The sequence below is a fragment of the Genypterus blacodes genome, unplaced genomic scaffold (assembly GCF_046128005.1).
Source record: "Genypterus blacodes isolate CSIRO-AG114 ecotype Tasmania unplaced genomic scaffold, CSIRO-AGI_Gbla_v1 ptg000186l_1, whole genome shotgun sequence".
Classification (NCBI taxonomy): domain Eukaryota; kingdom Metazoa; phylum Chordata; class Actinopteri; order Ophidiiformes; family Ophidiidae; genus Genypterus; species Genypterus blacodes.
Window position 1 is genome coordinate 94,395 of NW_027466987.1, and position 13,374 is coordinate 107,768.

General features: G+C 45.6%; 4 protein-coding genes across 7 annotated transcripts in view; 3 read left to right on the forward strand and 1 right to left on the reverse strand.

The window, feature by feature from the left end:
* Positions 1-33: 33 nt before the first annotated feature.
* ccdc97 (coiled-coil domain containing 97) lies at positions 34-9,090 on the reverse strand. Its single transcript, XM_076168061.1, has 11 exons — positions 8,697-9,090; positions 8,006-8,170; positions 7,569-7,728; positions 7,393-7,481; positions 7,088-7,292; positions 6,718-6,829; positions 6,446-6,577; positions 5,938-6,035; positions 780-959; positions 378-489; positions 34-237 (listed from the first exon to the last, which is right to left on the reverse strand). Exons 1-11 carry the CDS (start codon positions 8,859-8,861, stop codon positions 93-95), a joined length of 1,563 nt encoding a protein of 520 aa, XP_076024176.1. The 5' UTR covers positions 8,862-9,090; the 3' UTR covers positions 34-92.
* Positions 1,028-3,037, forward strand: LOC143014257 (GTPase IMAP family member 7-like). Its single transcript, XM_076168065.1, has 2 exons — positions 1,028-1,228; positions 1,940-3,037. Exons 1-2 carry the CDS (start codon positions 1,126-1,128, stop codon positions 2,902-2,904), a joined length of 1,068 nt encoding a protein of 355 aa, XP_076024180.1. The 5' UTR covers positions 1,028-1,125; the 3' UTR covers positions 2,905-3,037.
* LOC143014255 (uncharacterized) lies at positions 3,325-6,432 on the forward strand. Of its 2 annotated transcripts, XM_076168063.1 has the most exons (11): positions 3,325-3,550; positions 3,827-4,048; positions 4,136-4,210; positions 4,356-4,489; positions 4,681-4,731; positions 4,835-4,883; positions 5,011-5,215; positions 5,246-5,286; positions 5,384-5,433; positions 5,551-5,813; positions 5,891-6,432. In XM_076168063.1, the coding sequence occupies exons 1-11, from the start codon at positions 3,463-3,465 to the stop codon at positions 6,081-6,083; spliced, it is 1,371 nt and encodes a 456-aa protein (XP_076024178.1). In that variant the 5' UTR covers positions 3,325-3,462; the 3' UTR covers positions 6,084-6,432. The 2 variants fall into 2 exon arrangements, with proteins under 2 accessions (XP_076024178.1, XP_076024177.1); XM_076168062.1 differs by having other exon boundaries at positions 3,326-3,550; positions 5,011-5,286.
* Positions 9,091-9,511: 421 nt separating the features above from the next.
* LOC143014266 (myocardin-related transcription factor A-like) overlaps positions 9,512-13,374 on the forward strand; it is a 30,932-nt gene continuing 27,069 nt past the window's right edge. For 2 of the 3 annotated variants that reach the window (XM_076168077.1, XM_076168079.1), the window contains exon 1: positions 12,523-13,142. In XM_076168077.1, the coding sequence (XP_076024192.1) occupies positions 13,007-13,142 (136 nt within the window). In that variant the 5' untranslated portion in view covers positions 12,523-13,006. Of the gene's footprint in view, positions 9,868-12,522; positions 13,143-13,374 lie in introns of those variants that run through there. The other variant, XM_076168078.1, reaches the window with a different exon arrangement.

Genomic DNA, 13,374 nt, shown 5'->3' on the forward strand with positions numbered 1-13,374 from the left:
AGAACGTTTGTCACTTATAAAGATACAACAACGTTCAAAGATCCTCAGGGTTTAATGGTTAAAAATAAAAGCTCCTTTGTACAGTTTGATTCCTACTCAGTCATCTTTTCATCATCTTCATCTTCCTCCTCGAACTCTTCTTCCTCCTCCTCCTCCTCGTCTCGGTCAAAGTACTTCTCCTCGGCGTCTCTGCTGACGATGTCTAGGTTGTCGTAGTCTGGATTCCCGTCCACCTCGCTGTGAGAGACAGGAGAGATGAGTTCAACACCACAGACGCACAAGTAAACATGGTTTGGAGATGATGATGTCATGGTGCATGTGTGAGGGGAGAACACGGAGTCCGGTCTCAATATATATTCTATCCTAATATACTTCACCTGTAGTTGAAATCTCTGTCTTTGCCATCTAGGAAGCTTTGATGCATGAGGCTGATGAACTCCTCCCTGAGCAGAGCCTTCTCCTCTGGGGTCGGCTCCTTCACTCCCTGGCCTGAAGGCAGAGAGACAGAGGGGTGAGACACAGAGGGGACAGAGGGGTGAGACACAGAGGGGACAGAGGGGTGAGACACGGAGGGGACAGAGGGGTGAGACACAGAGGGGACAGAGGGGTGGGACACAGAGGGGACAGAGGGGTGGGACACAGAGGGGACAGAGGGGTGAGACACAGAGGGGACAGAGGGGTGAGACACGGAGGGGACAGAGGGGTGAGACACGGAGGGGACAGAGGGGACAGAGGGGTGAGACACGGGACAGAGGGGGAGAACTGAAACGTACACATACCCATATTCATGTGCGTATCCTCCTCTTCCTCATCCTCCTCTTCTTCCTGCGCGCCGTCCTCTCTCTCCTGCTCTGCCTGCATGCGATTCTGGATGAGACGCTCCTGGTATGAGTCGAGGAGGCTGAAACTGATTTGTTGTTTTAACTTTTTGTAATGTGTAATTTTACATTCCCTCGTTGCTATTTCACATTTTAATGATCAACCACGTGTAACTTCTGTACTTTCAGTTTCATTCTTCTGTCGCATGTTACAGGCAGAGACGGAGAGCAGAAGCACAGAGCTCGGCTGGCTGACATGTTCGCAAAGTAAGACATCAGATTAGTTGAGAATAGCAACTATAAAGTAATGGTGATTGTAGGCCGTGATAACAACCTGGGAACTTCTTCGATCAAAGCTGAACAGTTTGTCCTGAGCTCTGACAACATGCAGGAAGAGGATTTGGGAGAACGTAAGTATGAATGTATACTTTATTATTCTAATGAAGGGTTAGTTTTAAAGTTGAATGCCTTCTGGGATGATTAAAGGCGAATCAACATGTTTACATCTAAAGGGAGTTTGGGCTCTCAGTTGTTGGAAGCAAAATATCTGAAGAGTAGAAATAATAATAATAATAATAATAATAAAACAGAACTAATACTTATTTGACAGTTTGGGGTCGTTTGGCATGGGAGCTTGTAGATGAGCTGTAGATGAAAATGAAAATGAAAGCATCAAAAGTACAAATGTACCAACGTGTTTCTGTTCTGTTCATTTACTTTTGCTTTAGATAGCAAATCACTCCATAGTTACTGAAATGGCTCCTGATTTCATACAGGTCACTATTTTGACAAAGAAGGAAGTTCACAGCTCCTCACACACGAGGTATTGTGAAACTATGTCTGCCGAACTATGATACAGATACAAGTAGGCTACATTACTCTGGGCAATAAAGAGGTGTGGAGTTACCAGCCTCAGCGAACACAGCATTTATACTGACATATAATCCAAATCTATTTTAAAAACAACTGTTCCTTAGGACAAATAAAGCTGATTCAGTCCTATTCTCATTTTTTTTTTTTTTAAGCAATAACTGCACAATCCATCTATCAGCTGGACTAGGAATCACTTTTATTTGCTATTATCTCGATGTTGAAGTGCTTCTCTTTTGTTGAATTCACAGAGCAAAAGCCTGTGAGGATCATGTTGCTTGGGAAAAGCGGTGCAGGAAAAAGCTCCAGCGGCAACACCATCCTGGGCCGAGAGGCGTTTGAGTCAGACATGAAGCTGGCCAATGTGACCCGGCACTGTGAGAGGGCGGCGGGGACGATCGGTGACGTGCCTGTGGTTGTGATTGACACTCCGGGGCTGTTTGAGACTCATCGTAAACAGGAACAAATCGTGAGAGAGATCCTGAAGTCTGTCTTGCTCCAGGATCCAGGCCCTCATGTCTTTGTGGTGGTGGTGCCTTTGGGACGGATGACTCAAGAAGATAAAGACACCCATACACTGATCGAGACCAAGTTCGGCCCCAGAGTGTGGGACCACACTATTGTGCTGTTCACGCACGGGGATCGCTTGCAGGGCAAAACAATAAATGACATCATAACTCACAGCGAAGACAACCTCCGCAGCTTCATACGCAAGTGCAGCGGTGGCTTCCATGTGTTCAACAACAAGAACCAGAAACAAGAGGAGCAGGTGACCAGCTTTCTGGCAAAGATCCAGACCCTGGTGGCTCTGAACGGAGGGGGTTACTACAGCTCGGCCATGTACCCTAAAGAAGAGAGGAACATCAGGAATAAACAGGAGGAAATCCTGTCGGAGAGATCTGGTGAGATCGCACGCCTGGAGAGAGCAATGGAGGACGTTCACCATGGAGAGGAGCTGCAGAAGAAGAAGAACGAGCTGTGGAGACGAGAAGACAACAAGGGAAGACAGACTGCTGAGAAGGAGATCAGAAACAAGTTCTGGGTGAAAGTTGTCCTCTGTTTGGCAGCTTTAGGTCTAATTATAGGTGCAGCTTTTGATCCAGCACTGCTAGCATACATTGCTCTTATTATCTGCATTGTAATGGGGGCTTATTCAATAATTTCAGGGAAGTTTTCAGAGTTCAAAACGCCCTTTTCTGGGAAAAAAAATGCATAGGTGAGTTTGGAGATGTTGAATCCTTTGCAATTAGGCGTCTCTGGAAAATCTCTTGACCCTCATTTATGGTTTTGTACTGATTTTGTTTCTTCCTTTTATTTTAGTCTATTTAGTGTCGTCTGTGTTAAGAGATTTGGGCCGTAACTACTGTCATTGTTATTTTAAATAAAGTTAATGTAAAAAAAAAAAATCAATAGCCTTTATTTACAAACACCTGATTTACATCGCGCTGCGTCACGTCGCGTCGACTCGAAGGTAAAGCGCGTCTCTCTTTACACTACACGCATGTTTCAGTGTTACTCAGCTCATTCTAACAGACTGCGTTACATTTAATGCCTCGTTTTATTCAGGAAATTCGTAATAGTAAGAAATATAAAACGTTCAACGACGATTTTTTATTATAATTTACAGCAAAAGTGACTGCTTACTTCCTGACACACACGACGTCACACTTTCAAATTTGTTCCGATAGAAAGTTAGATTTGTGTGTTTAGTACATTTAACATTAACGATTGAAGTGCAGTCCTGACCAGTATTTCTGGTTAGTGCTTGGCGACAATGTCCACATTACTAAAAACTATAAAGCGTCTGTTCCTACTGGGCGGGCCCACTGTGAACCTACAGCGCCACTCAGTGGACAACTCGGGTAATACACTTTTAAAGAACACATTTTTCAAAGATTTTATCCAAAGCACTTTACAATAACCTCACAATTACGTCACATTCGGAGCGGTTAGGGGTTCAGTGTCTTGCTCGGCAGCACAAAGGCTCTCTAAGGAGGAGTCCGGAATCGAACTACGAACCTTCCGTTCCCTTCCAGCTCCACCATCCCGAGCCGAGCCGAGCCACGCTTCCCCTTCAGTTTAAAGTGTTTTTTTATCGCTATGACATCACCTAAGATCTAAGTCTGAATGTTTGACAGTTAGACTGCAGATGAGTGCGAGAAAAAGGCGGAGAATTGTTGATGATGAGGAGGAGGAGGAGGAAGAGGAGGAAAAAGAAGGTATGACCAGGAGGCTGAGAGCGAGGAAGAAACACCAAGTCCGCCACAACGAAAATGATGATGAGGATGATGATGATGACGATGATGACGACGACGGCCATTGCTCCCAGAACACACACACATACAGAACACCAGAGAAGAGTGAGTCTGTGCTCAAATAAATGCTTTAAGTCATTTAAGCTCCATTTCTAGATGTAATGTTGCATTTGTATCCATGTGTGTGTGAAGATCTAATGGGGAACGCCTTGCCTGTCACCTGTGGAGATAAGAAGGGAATGCTGGACGCAGCAAAGCTGGCCGAAGGTAAGTGGACACCATACAGCTGCTCTCTCTATGCAGAATGTGTGTTGTCAGTTCACTTATGGGAATCTTTAGATCAAACTTGTGGCTCAGGTAAATAAAATGAACCTTTGCTGGTCTTCATTTGTGTCCCTTTGTCTGTCGTCAGGTGAGAAGTGTATTGAATCTGAGGGCCTCTGGTATACTCCTCAAGCCTTTGAGAGGTACGGGGGCAAAAGCAGCAACAAGAAGTGGAAACAGAGCATCCTGTATGAAAACCAACATCTGCAGGTTCTGCTTGAGGTAAGGGGGCGGGGGGGCTTCAGACAGGTGTGAGGGTTCTCAGTCATCCAGGTCCTATCTGACAACAGCAGGTCAGGACAAGTGGACCTGATGTTCACCACTCATCCAAACAGATTGAGTTCAAAGCCTCCTGTCTGCTGTGGACCTGAGACTCCTGGTTGTTTACCACCGAGTGTTCCCCTTTATTCCAGAATGATGTCTTGACCACTCCAGGACATGGAAACGAGCGAACACACACAGAGGTTACACCGTAGCTACAGAACTCTTTAGTGAGGTCAGATATTTAAACTTGACAAAGAGTCTTGGAATGTTTTAATGACTCATATTCCGTCTTTGTATTCTCAGAAGAAGAAGATCCTGTCATCGGATCAGGAGTCAGAGAGCTCGTCTGAAGGTTTGAGACACATCTGGGAATAACAAATGAAGTTACAGCTGAAGTGCCTTGCTCGTTAACCCCTGCTGAGTCATTCGACTGCAGACCTGCTGGGTCACGTTTGCTCTTCATTCTTCCTTCCTTCAAGAATCAGAACCTTTGGAGCAATCGGTTGACAGGGAAAACTCCAGGGATGTTGACTGGCTTCCCAACAGCCAAGACGCAGCACAAGAACAGGCAGAGCAAAGGTCACAGGGGTCACAGGGAAGTGAAGGTGAAGATTCTGACGCTGAGGACGAGACGGAACGTGGAGAAGACAGACTGGAGGAAGACGGTTCAACTAAGAGAAAGCCTGATGATGATGATGATGATGATGATGATGATGATGATGATGATGATGATGACAGCATCGGTGTTCCTAAAGGTGACGTCTCTTGTGGGCCTAACTGGGAATGTCGGCTTTATCTCTGTCATCTTCCTAAACTAAGCAATGTGGTTCTGTCACGCTTGGCTCCTTACAGGAAGGAGGACAAAAAGGATTCTGACTGTATCTCTGAAGAGACTTTCTGAGGTGAGATGGACAGGATGTAGATGTCTGATGTCTTTCTATGGCTTCCGTGACTTTGATTCGTCAAAGCCACAGTCACTGGCCTGTGTGTGTGTGTCTGTATTCTGTGTGTGGCTTTAGGACAAGACTGCTCCTCATTCTGACTGCTCAGAGCCTCCAGGTGTTGGCTTGTACAGATCCTCACCAGCAGCTCCAGACAGAGAGAGCTCTGGAGAGGAGGAAGACAGAAGGACCTCTGCTAACCGTCAGTCAGGAGACAGTGGAGACACCACAGAGACAGCGTCCACACACTCTGCTGACAACCTGACGCCGCATTCCCCGGACCGACCCGTGTCCAGGACAAGGAGGACAAAGGAAACCAGCGAGGAGACGAGTAGGGAAAGGTACGACGACTGATTCTGCGGCAGCATAACATCATTATTGCAGTATGTTTTCTTAATGTTGTTTTCCGTACCGGCAGACTTCCCCGATCCCCCGGAGCGTCACACGGCAGAGAGACGGACGCACCGGCGCTCAGCAGACCGGCCGCCTGCTCTGATGTGGACACCATGAGCCTCAGGGAACTCAAGGAGGAGAAGTTAAAGATGCAGCTGAAAGTCTTGAGACTGCAGGAGGAATATTACAGCATCCAGATACACAAACACAAACTATGAACCGGAGGGTCGCCAGTTCGAGTCCCTGCCGAGGTGCCCCTGAGCAAGGCACCGAACCCTCAATTGCTCCCCCCTCTGCGAAGGGTGGTAATGTAATGTAAGTCGCTTTGGATAAAAGCGTCTGCCAAATGATCGTAATGTAATGTAATGTAATGTAATGACATCATGCAGCTGTGCTCCACTGTGAGTTCAGACATGGACGTCTCAGCACTTCCTCTTCTACATTTGATTCTACTTCTCTCTTTTTCCACGACCAAATAAACAAAAAGAACGTTTGTCACTTATAAAGATACAACAACGTTCAAAGATCCTCAGGGTTTAATGGTAAAAATAAAAGCTCCTTTGTACAGTTTGATTCCTACTCAGTCATCTTTTCATCTTCCTCCTCGAACTCTTCTTCCTCCTCCTCCTCCTCGTCTCGGTCAAAGTACTTCTCCTCGGCGTCTCTGCTGACGATGTCTAGGTTGTCGTAGTCTGGATTCCCGTCCACCTCGCTGTGAGAGACAGGAGAGATGAGTTCAACACCACAGACGCACAAGTAAACATGGTTTGGAGATGATGATGTCATGGTGCATGTGTGAGGGGAGAACACGGAGTCCGGTCTCAATATATATTCTATCCTAATATACTTCACCTGTAGTTGAAATCTCTGTCTTTGCCATCTAGGAAGCTTTGATGCATGAGGCTGATGAACTCCTCCCTGAGCAGAGCCTTCTCCTCTGGGGTCGGCTCCTTCACTCCCTGGCCTGAAGGCAGAGAGACAGAGGGGTGAGACACAGAGGGGACAGAGGGGTGAGACACAGAGGGGACAGAGGGGTGAGACACAGAGGGGACAGAGGGGTGAGACACAGAGGGGACAGAGGGGTGGGACACAGAGGGGACAGAGGGGTGAGACACAGAGGGGACAGAAGGGTGAGACACAGAGGGGACAGAGGGGTGAGACAGAGGGGACAGAGGGGTGGGACACAGAGGGGACAGGGGGGAGAACTGAAATGTACACATACCCATATTCATGTGCGTATCCTCCTCTTCCTCATCCTCCTCTTCTTCCTGCGCGCCGTCCTCTCTCTCCTGCTCTGCCTGCATGCGATTTTGGATGAGACGCTCCTGGTATGAGTCGAGGAGGAGGTGGGCCAGCCCTCCTCCGCCGCATCCCCCCGCCCCCGCCTGTGCACCGTCCAGCATGGCCTCCTGGGAGCGCTGCAGCACCTAGAGGATGAGAGGAGTTACTTGAGCTGAAATAAAAATAGGAAGAAATTATAACTTAACTTATAACTAACACTAATGCAGACTCTTAAAACAACTTCACCTCCTCGTCGGTGAGATACTGGCCGATGTACTGCTCGTACAGCAGCGGCTCCCTCATCCGCATCTGCTCCTCACTGAAGTACTGACCGTCTGAGAACAGAGGGAAGAGAACAGGACCCAGGGTGAGAGGGCACATTTGTCACATTAACACACTGGATGGGCGCTCTATATCCCTACCATTCTGCAGGGCCCTCAGGGCGGCGTAGCGATGGTTCCGGACCTTGGTCCTGTCGGTGCGTCCTGCTGCATGTCGCTGTATGACTCTGCTGTAGTGCTGCGCTCGGGGGTCGGAGCTGACGTGAGAAAAGGCCGACAGGTGCTGAGGCTTCAGGCAGGCCTGCAATGAGTCCATACTGTTTAGCGCATCAACCTCTATGTAATTCAATCAGTTTGAGTAAGAATTAGACGTTGAGCACAAATTTGCGGATGCACATAATTGACATTGCATTCAATCATTCACTCCCTCTTTTCTTTTTATACACGCATTATTTCATATGATCATAATCTTCTAGAAGTATATTTTGATCACAGTTGCTGCTGCTGGCTGGAACAAACACAAATATGAGGTGGAACAGAAACATGCTGTATTGTACAGAAGGATGCTGTTCACCTACATGGTATCTCTCCAGGAACACCAGTGGTCTGCTCCTGTACTGGTGCAACAGCTCTCCCCTGCGCTCATCCAGGGTAAATGCATCATCATCTATCTGCTGGCTCTTCACCAGGCTCCCACTCAAGGCAACGGCCTCGATCATGGCCTTCACAGCACTGGGCACATCCTGGGTCACGTGAAAGGGTCAGTAACACAGGAGGATGAGCACAAACACACACACACACTGGAGGCACGCGCGTTCGAATGGCTTCACTTGAGTGTAGCAAATACTTTCTTATGAAGATGTAAAAAGCTATTCAACAATTCATATTGTTGCTTATTTGTTTGTTTTTAATTTGGAGCAATTGCAAGAAAAAATCAGCAAGATAAATAGAGGACAATAACTTCATTACTAAACCATCGTGTTAAAATACTGTCATGTTTACTTGAGGTGTGCTGATTTACATACACTTGCGTAAAGCTACCGCGTGGGGGCGACAAAGCGCGATAGTAGAGTTATGTCTATTCTCTCAGTAGAGTTATAGACAGAAAATACATCGTTATATCATCATCATATAACGCGCCAGGCATAGATTCATGGGGGAAATCGAATGTAATCCTATATTGGTTATGGCAAAATGAGGAAAATGGTTTGTGAAACGCGCTTCGTGACTGACAGATGGACACAGACAGACGGATACTTGTGGTCTCACCTGGAGGTCCAGTGGCGGTGCGGAGTCTGTCCTCTCTGTTCTCTCATATACAAAGGACGCGACAGAGAGACAAACCTCCGCCTCCTCGCTCGGTGATTCGCTCCTCTCTTCCCTCTCAAATGAAGTCGGGTGAGTCTTCACGGGAGGGTCGATTTCCCCCCACATGACAGAGAATGAAACAGCTAACTAGCACGTTAGCACGCCGGGGAATTGATGGAGTTAGGTAAGCGTAACAACCGCTGAGTTTAAACTTGATACGCTACTTATCAATGTCACGGTCACCCAAATTGAACTACATTTTAATTTAAACATTAATTACAGTCGTTCCAGCCTTGTGTTGTTTCCATACATGTTTTGAAACCATATTGGTCCGTCCCTGTTACTCGTCCCCCTTCCTGCAGACTACACATTAGTTCCATCAGCTCTTTATCGCCCCCTCATGGTAGCTAGTACTACTGCACTGTGTAGTAGAAAGTTTATTTGGAAAGTTTAAAATAAATGTAAAATATTAATAAAAGAAAAAATCCAATAAACAGCAATATTCTCGATTGTGACATCAAAACAAAAAAAGTAACCACTCTTTATCCAAAATAATTCAACGAATCAAGGGGATATGTTTGTTGTTATTATGGTACTGAAGCTGTCACTCAAGTCACACACTCCAAATCATAATCAGATGTAATCAGTGTGTAATAAACTTTTATTGATTATGAGGAAACACCAGAGGCATTTGTCGGGACAGCTAAATCACCATTTTTATTTTTAATTTGTTCTCTGTTTTTAGCATCTGTATCACTCAGACCAATCTGCGACGCATTCAGGCGTAGGTCATCAGATTGAACGGTCACTCCGAACTTCGGAACACCAGTCAGTAAGAAAAAAATACGCTCAAGTATATGATCAAGTTAAACCACAATGCCAGGGTTAGGGTGGTAGTTTGCATTTCAAATTAAAGATAATGACCTAATTCTGTTTGAGAATGGCTTTAAATAATTTTATTCTGAAAGTAAGAACGGAACTAGTATATGACCTGCTGTTGTAACTTCATACTAGAGTAATCACAAAAACTGTAGTTGTCAACATAGTGGGACCAGCTCAAACTCCTCACTTTTGTTTCGGCTATCACTCTTTTAAGTTAAAGTGGATATAAGAGAACCAACATAACTCGGAGGTATGTATTCATTGAAGCTTTGTGTTAAATGGCGGCACTGTTAGTAAGCTTGCGTGTGTGTGTGTCTGTGTCTGGTGAACGTCAAGTACCAAACCCATCCTGACAGCGACAACACCTCTACATGAAGTCTCCACTACTGTGTCCCAAACATTTTAAAGGAATGCTAGGATCATTGACGTCGTAGCTGACGGATCACTGACAGCAATGAGCAGTTCAGTCTGTCAGCCTGTCTCTAAACATCTCTACATCTTTATGTGTAACTCTGGAGTAGTTTCAAACACTGAATGTCAGTGTATGGAGGCGTTGTAGCGTCCATCTGAATGCAAATGGATTTAACTGAGGAAGTAGCAGGCTTGAGATCTGACAAACACAAGGCATATTAAAATGGAAGATATGTATTGTCTGGCATGTGTAACAACATACATATTGCATTCGAATGATTGCTATTATTCTATATTTGTACGATTAGTGGATACAATCGTGGCTAAAAGTGATGCTACCCTTCAATAAAAACAACAACCCCACAATTTTCTCTGCAATCCATCTGTTTACCTGGCAAAAGTAACTGACAGTCTGTCCACCATTCTTTATCCCATATTCAATAGAACCGACACTTTACCTTTGATTTTTGCTGTAACATCTTATTTTTGGACAAAATGAAATGAAAATGACAGCCCTTAGAAGTGATAATGATTAATTGGAACAATCCTTTTCTTGGATTTTGTACCATATTACATATTTCTTTTATTTGTCATCTTTCCGTTAATGTACTCTTTGTTGTCAGATCTGCCAAGGTGAAGTCCCTAAGCAGGGGAAGTAAAGAGTTATTTGAAGCAACTTCATGCCAAAACTCATTTTCCTTGATCTCTTGGACAGACGTTGGTGTTTTTAATAGAAAAAGTAGATGTGTGACAATTGACTACTGGATGTGTTGCTGTGCTTGAGTTGACAACTGTCACAGATAGTCCACATGAGCCGTACTGTTTACATTTGACTCCTGACACACAGGGATATTATGGAGCTCAATGAAGCCCCGCCCCCCCTTTGAGCATGGTGGCTCTTTGTAATGAAGCGTTGTCTGTGTGACTGAGGCCAGCTGCTGTGAAATCAGACACATGCATGTGCTGCTGGCCACGTCTATGTAACTACGGGTTAGGACCTGAACCATGAGTCACACACCTGCTTTTAGTGAGACCAGGAATAACGAGCAGCAATGTTTCTATGAGGCCACCACTTAGATCATGAGAGAATGTTGTTTAGGCCCTTAGTTATGTTATGATTGAGCTGACACAGGCTCCTCCATCCTCTCTCTGGACCTGCCTCTCCTCAGCAGGGGTCTGGGGTCTATGCCCTCATTCACTGGGTGAGAGGCAAGGCTGTATACATGTAGACAGTGGAAGATCATTCAGTCTCCACACAGAAAGGAGAAGAACCCTGGATTTCCTTTGACCCACCAGCTGTATCTTAAGCTTTGACGAGTCGCAGAGTTTTGTTTCCTGCGTTAGGAAACTACATATCTTCCATAAACCCTCAGAGCTTTAAAACGTGAGCTCATTTCACTTCTGAGACTGTGAGCCTGGCTGACACAGGATTACATTCCCTCACTGTGCAGTCAGAACGGAGACCCGGCTCTGCAGTATTGTTTTAATAAATGTCAAGTATTTGTCCACAAGCCAAGCATGAAATACTGGAAATGCTTCTCAGTTTGAACTGTGACACGGAGCTGGGTCATGGGAAGATTCAAATATTCCAGCACATTATTTAGTAACAATCAAATGTTATGCAGTGCTAAACCTGTCACATGTGGACCAATAAGGTGGGGATGTGTTGTGAATGAGTGATGCCGTTTTGAAAATAAATACACATCAATAACACATAGATAGAGTGGATATGGTGACTTATGGGTGGAACACTTTGCATTATTAGAAGGTGGAGTGTGTTTCCAAGCTTTCCATGCCGGCCAGTTAAACTCCACTGGGTGTGTAACACAGATCGGTATCTGCTGATTGATGCTGATGCTTCCTGTTTCATCTTCCCCACAGCCACAGCTGCGGCTGGCGTTTGCTCTTGAACGTATTTGATGGGTAGGACTATAAACAAGGAAAGGTCATCTGATTTGAAGTAAGGATGCAGACATGCAGGTGTGGTGTTTGGAAGGGAAAGGGAGAAGGAGACAAAGGAGTCAGTGCGGAGGATAAGGACTTGTTTCGGCTGGGAGAATAGAAACGTGGGATGAACAGGCCGATATTACAGCCTCCTAAAGTCTCTCCTCTCATCCCCCTAAAGTCTCTCCTCTCTCCCTTTAACACTGCTAGTATTATTTTATGGTGTTATAAATTTATAATATCTTCATATTGCACTTCTTAGGACTGGAATGAACTCATCATTTGTGATTTGAATGAAAGTGAACCTTAACCCCAAACCTTTGTCCCATTATCTGAACTGGACTGTGAGCTCAGAGCATTTGGCACACACAGAGATAATGACATCATGACATTCAGTAAGAAGTGAATTCAGTTAGAAGAGGGGTCTGAGAACGGCTCTATTAATGTTTAGACCCTATAATGCCAGTGTGACAGCTGCTTACCTTTGGAATGTACAGTACACACACACACACACACCCGGCCTTCTCTGGTGCTGTTATACACATGGTGGCCAGTCTGGGTGTTGGGCCAAAAGACTAAAAGGTCTCCGTGTACACAGCCATCAATCCCTGTGTTCAGTGCGTCAGGGCCAATGAACATGAAAATACTTTAAGGGCCAGAAACTTTGGCATTGCAACAGTGTGTGTGTGTGTGTGTGTGTCAGGGCCCAGAGGAGTAAAGACAGGAGGGGAGACAGAGCAGGCTCCTAGAGGGGAACCACACATGTTAGAGCGGTTGCTATGGTAGCAGACTGCTTCAGGAATAATATATATATATATATATGATTATAATATCTATAATCTATAATCTATAATCCAGATGATGTGATGTTACTACTTATGCCTTTTCCTTTCCAAGCACAGGCTGAAGCCACAACAACAACATAACCTTTCAAACAGTCCAAGTTCTCACTCTTCTCTCCTCCTCTCCTTATCTTCCTCCTCTCTTCCCACCATAAGAATGTCTGCCATCGTCCGCCCGGCTCCCTTTTAACCATGGAGGCCCAGGTGAAGAGGGGAACGCACGCCTCTGACCACAGCCCGCAGAGCGAAGCCGTGACCAACGAGCTCCAAGAGTTATCCCTGCAGCCCAACGCCAACCTGCGGCCAATCAGAGACAAGAAGAAGAATGGTAAAACTACACACACACTGATCCAACTAAAGGAACAAAGAGTGTATCCAGCAGCATGGGCATCAGATCAACAACGGCATTACATTTATGAGCACATGAGGGAAGTGTGAGCGTGAGAGAGAGTGTGTGAGTGTCTCAAGCTCTCTGTTTGTCCTGTGTGAGGAGAAAGCACAGGAGGAACAGCTCTGTGTGTGTGTGTCCTCGTGTCCATCAGGTGTTAAGGTGAGCAGTC

Coding starts and splice junctions, on each gene's coding strand:
- ccdc97 (XM_076168061.1), bottom strand. CDS start 8,861: ATGTGGGGGGAAATCGACCCTCCCGTGAAGACTCACCCGACTTCATTT. Junction 6,578..6,717: donor GACAGAGATTTCAACTACAG/GTGAAGTATATT, acceptor TGTCTCTCACAG/CGAGGTGGACGGGAATCCAG. Junction 490..779: donor GGATACGCACATGAATATGG/GTATGTGTACGT, acceptor CTCTGCCTTCAG/GCCAGGGAGTGAAGGAGCCG.
- LOC143014255 (XM_076168062.1), top strand. CDS start 3,463: ATGTCCACATTACTAAAAACTATAAAGCGTCTGTTCCTACTGGGCGGG. Junction 4,049..4,135: donor ATACAGAACACCAGAGAAGA/GTGAGTCTGTGC, acceptor GTGTGTGTGAAG/ATCTAATGGGGAACGCCTTG. Junction 4,884..5,010: donor GTCAGAGAGCTCGTCTGAAG/GTTTGAGACACA, acceptor CCTTCCTTCAAG/AATCAGAACCTTTGGAGCAA.
- LOC143014257 (XM_076168065.1), top strand. CDS start 1,126: ATGGTGATTGTAGGCCGTGATAACAACCTGGGAACTTCTTCGATCAAA. Junction 1,229..1,939: donor GGAAGAGGATTTGGGAGAAC/GTAAGTATGAAT, acceptor TTGAATTCACAG/AGCAAAAGCCTGTGAGGATC.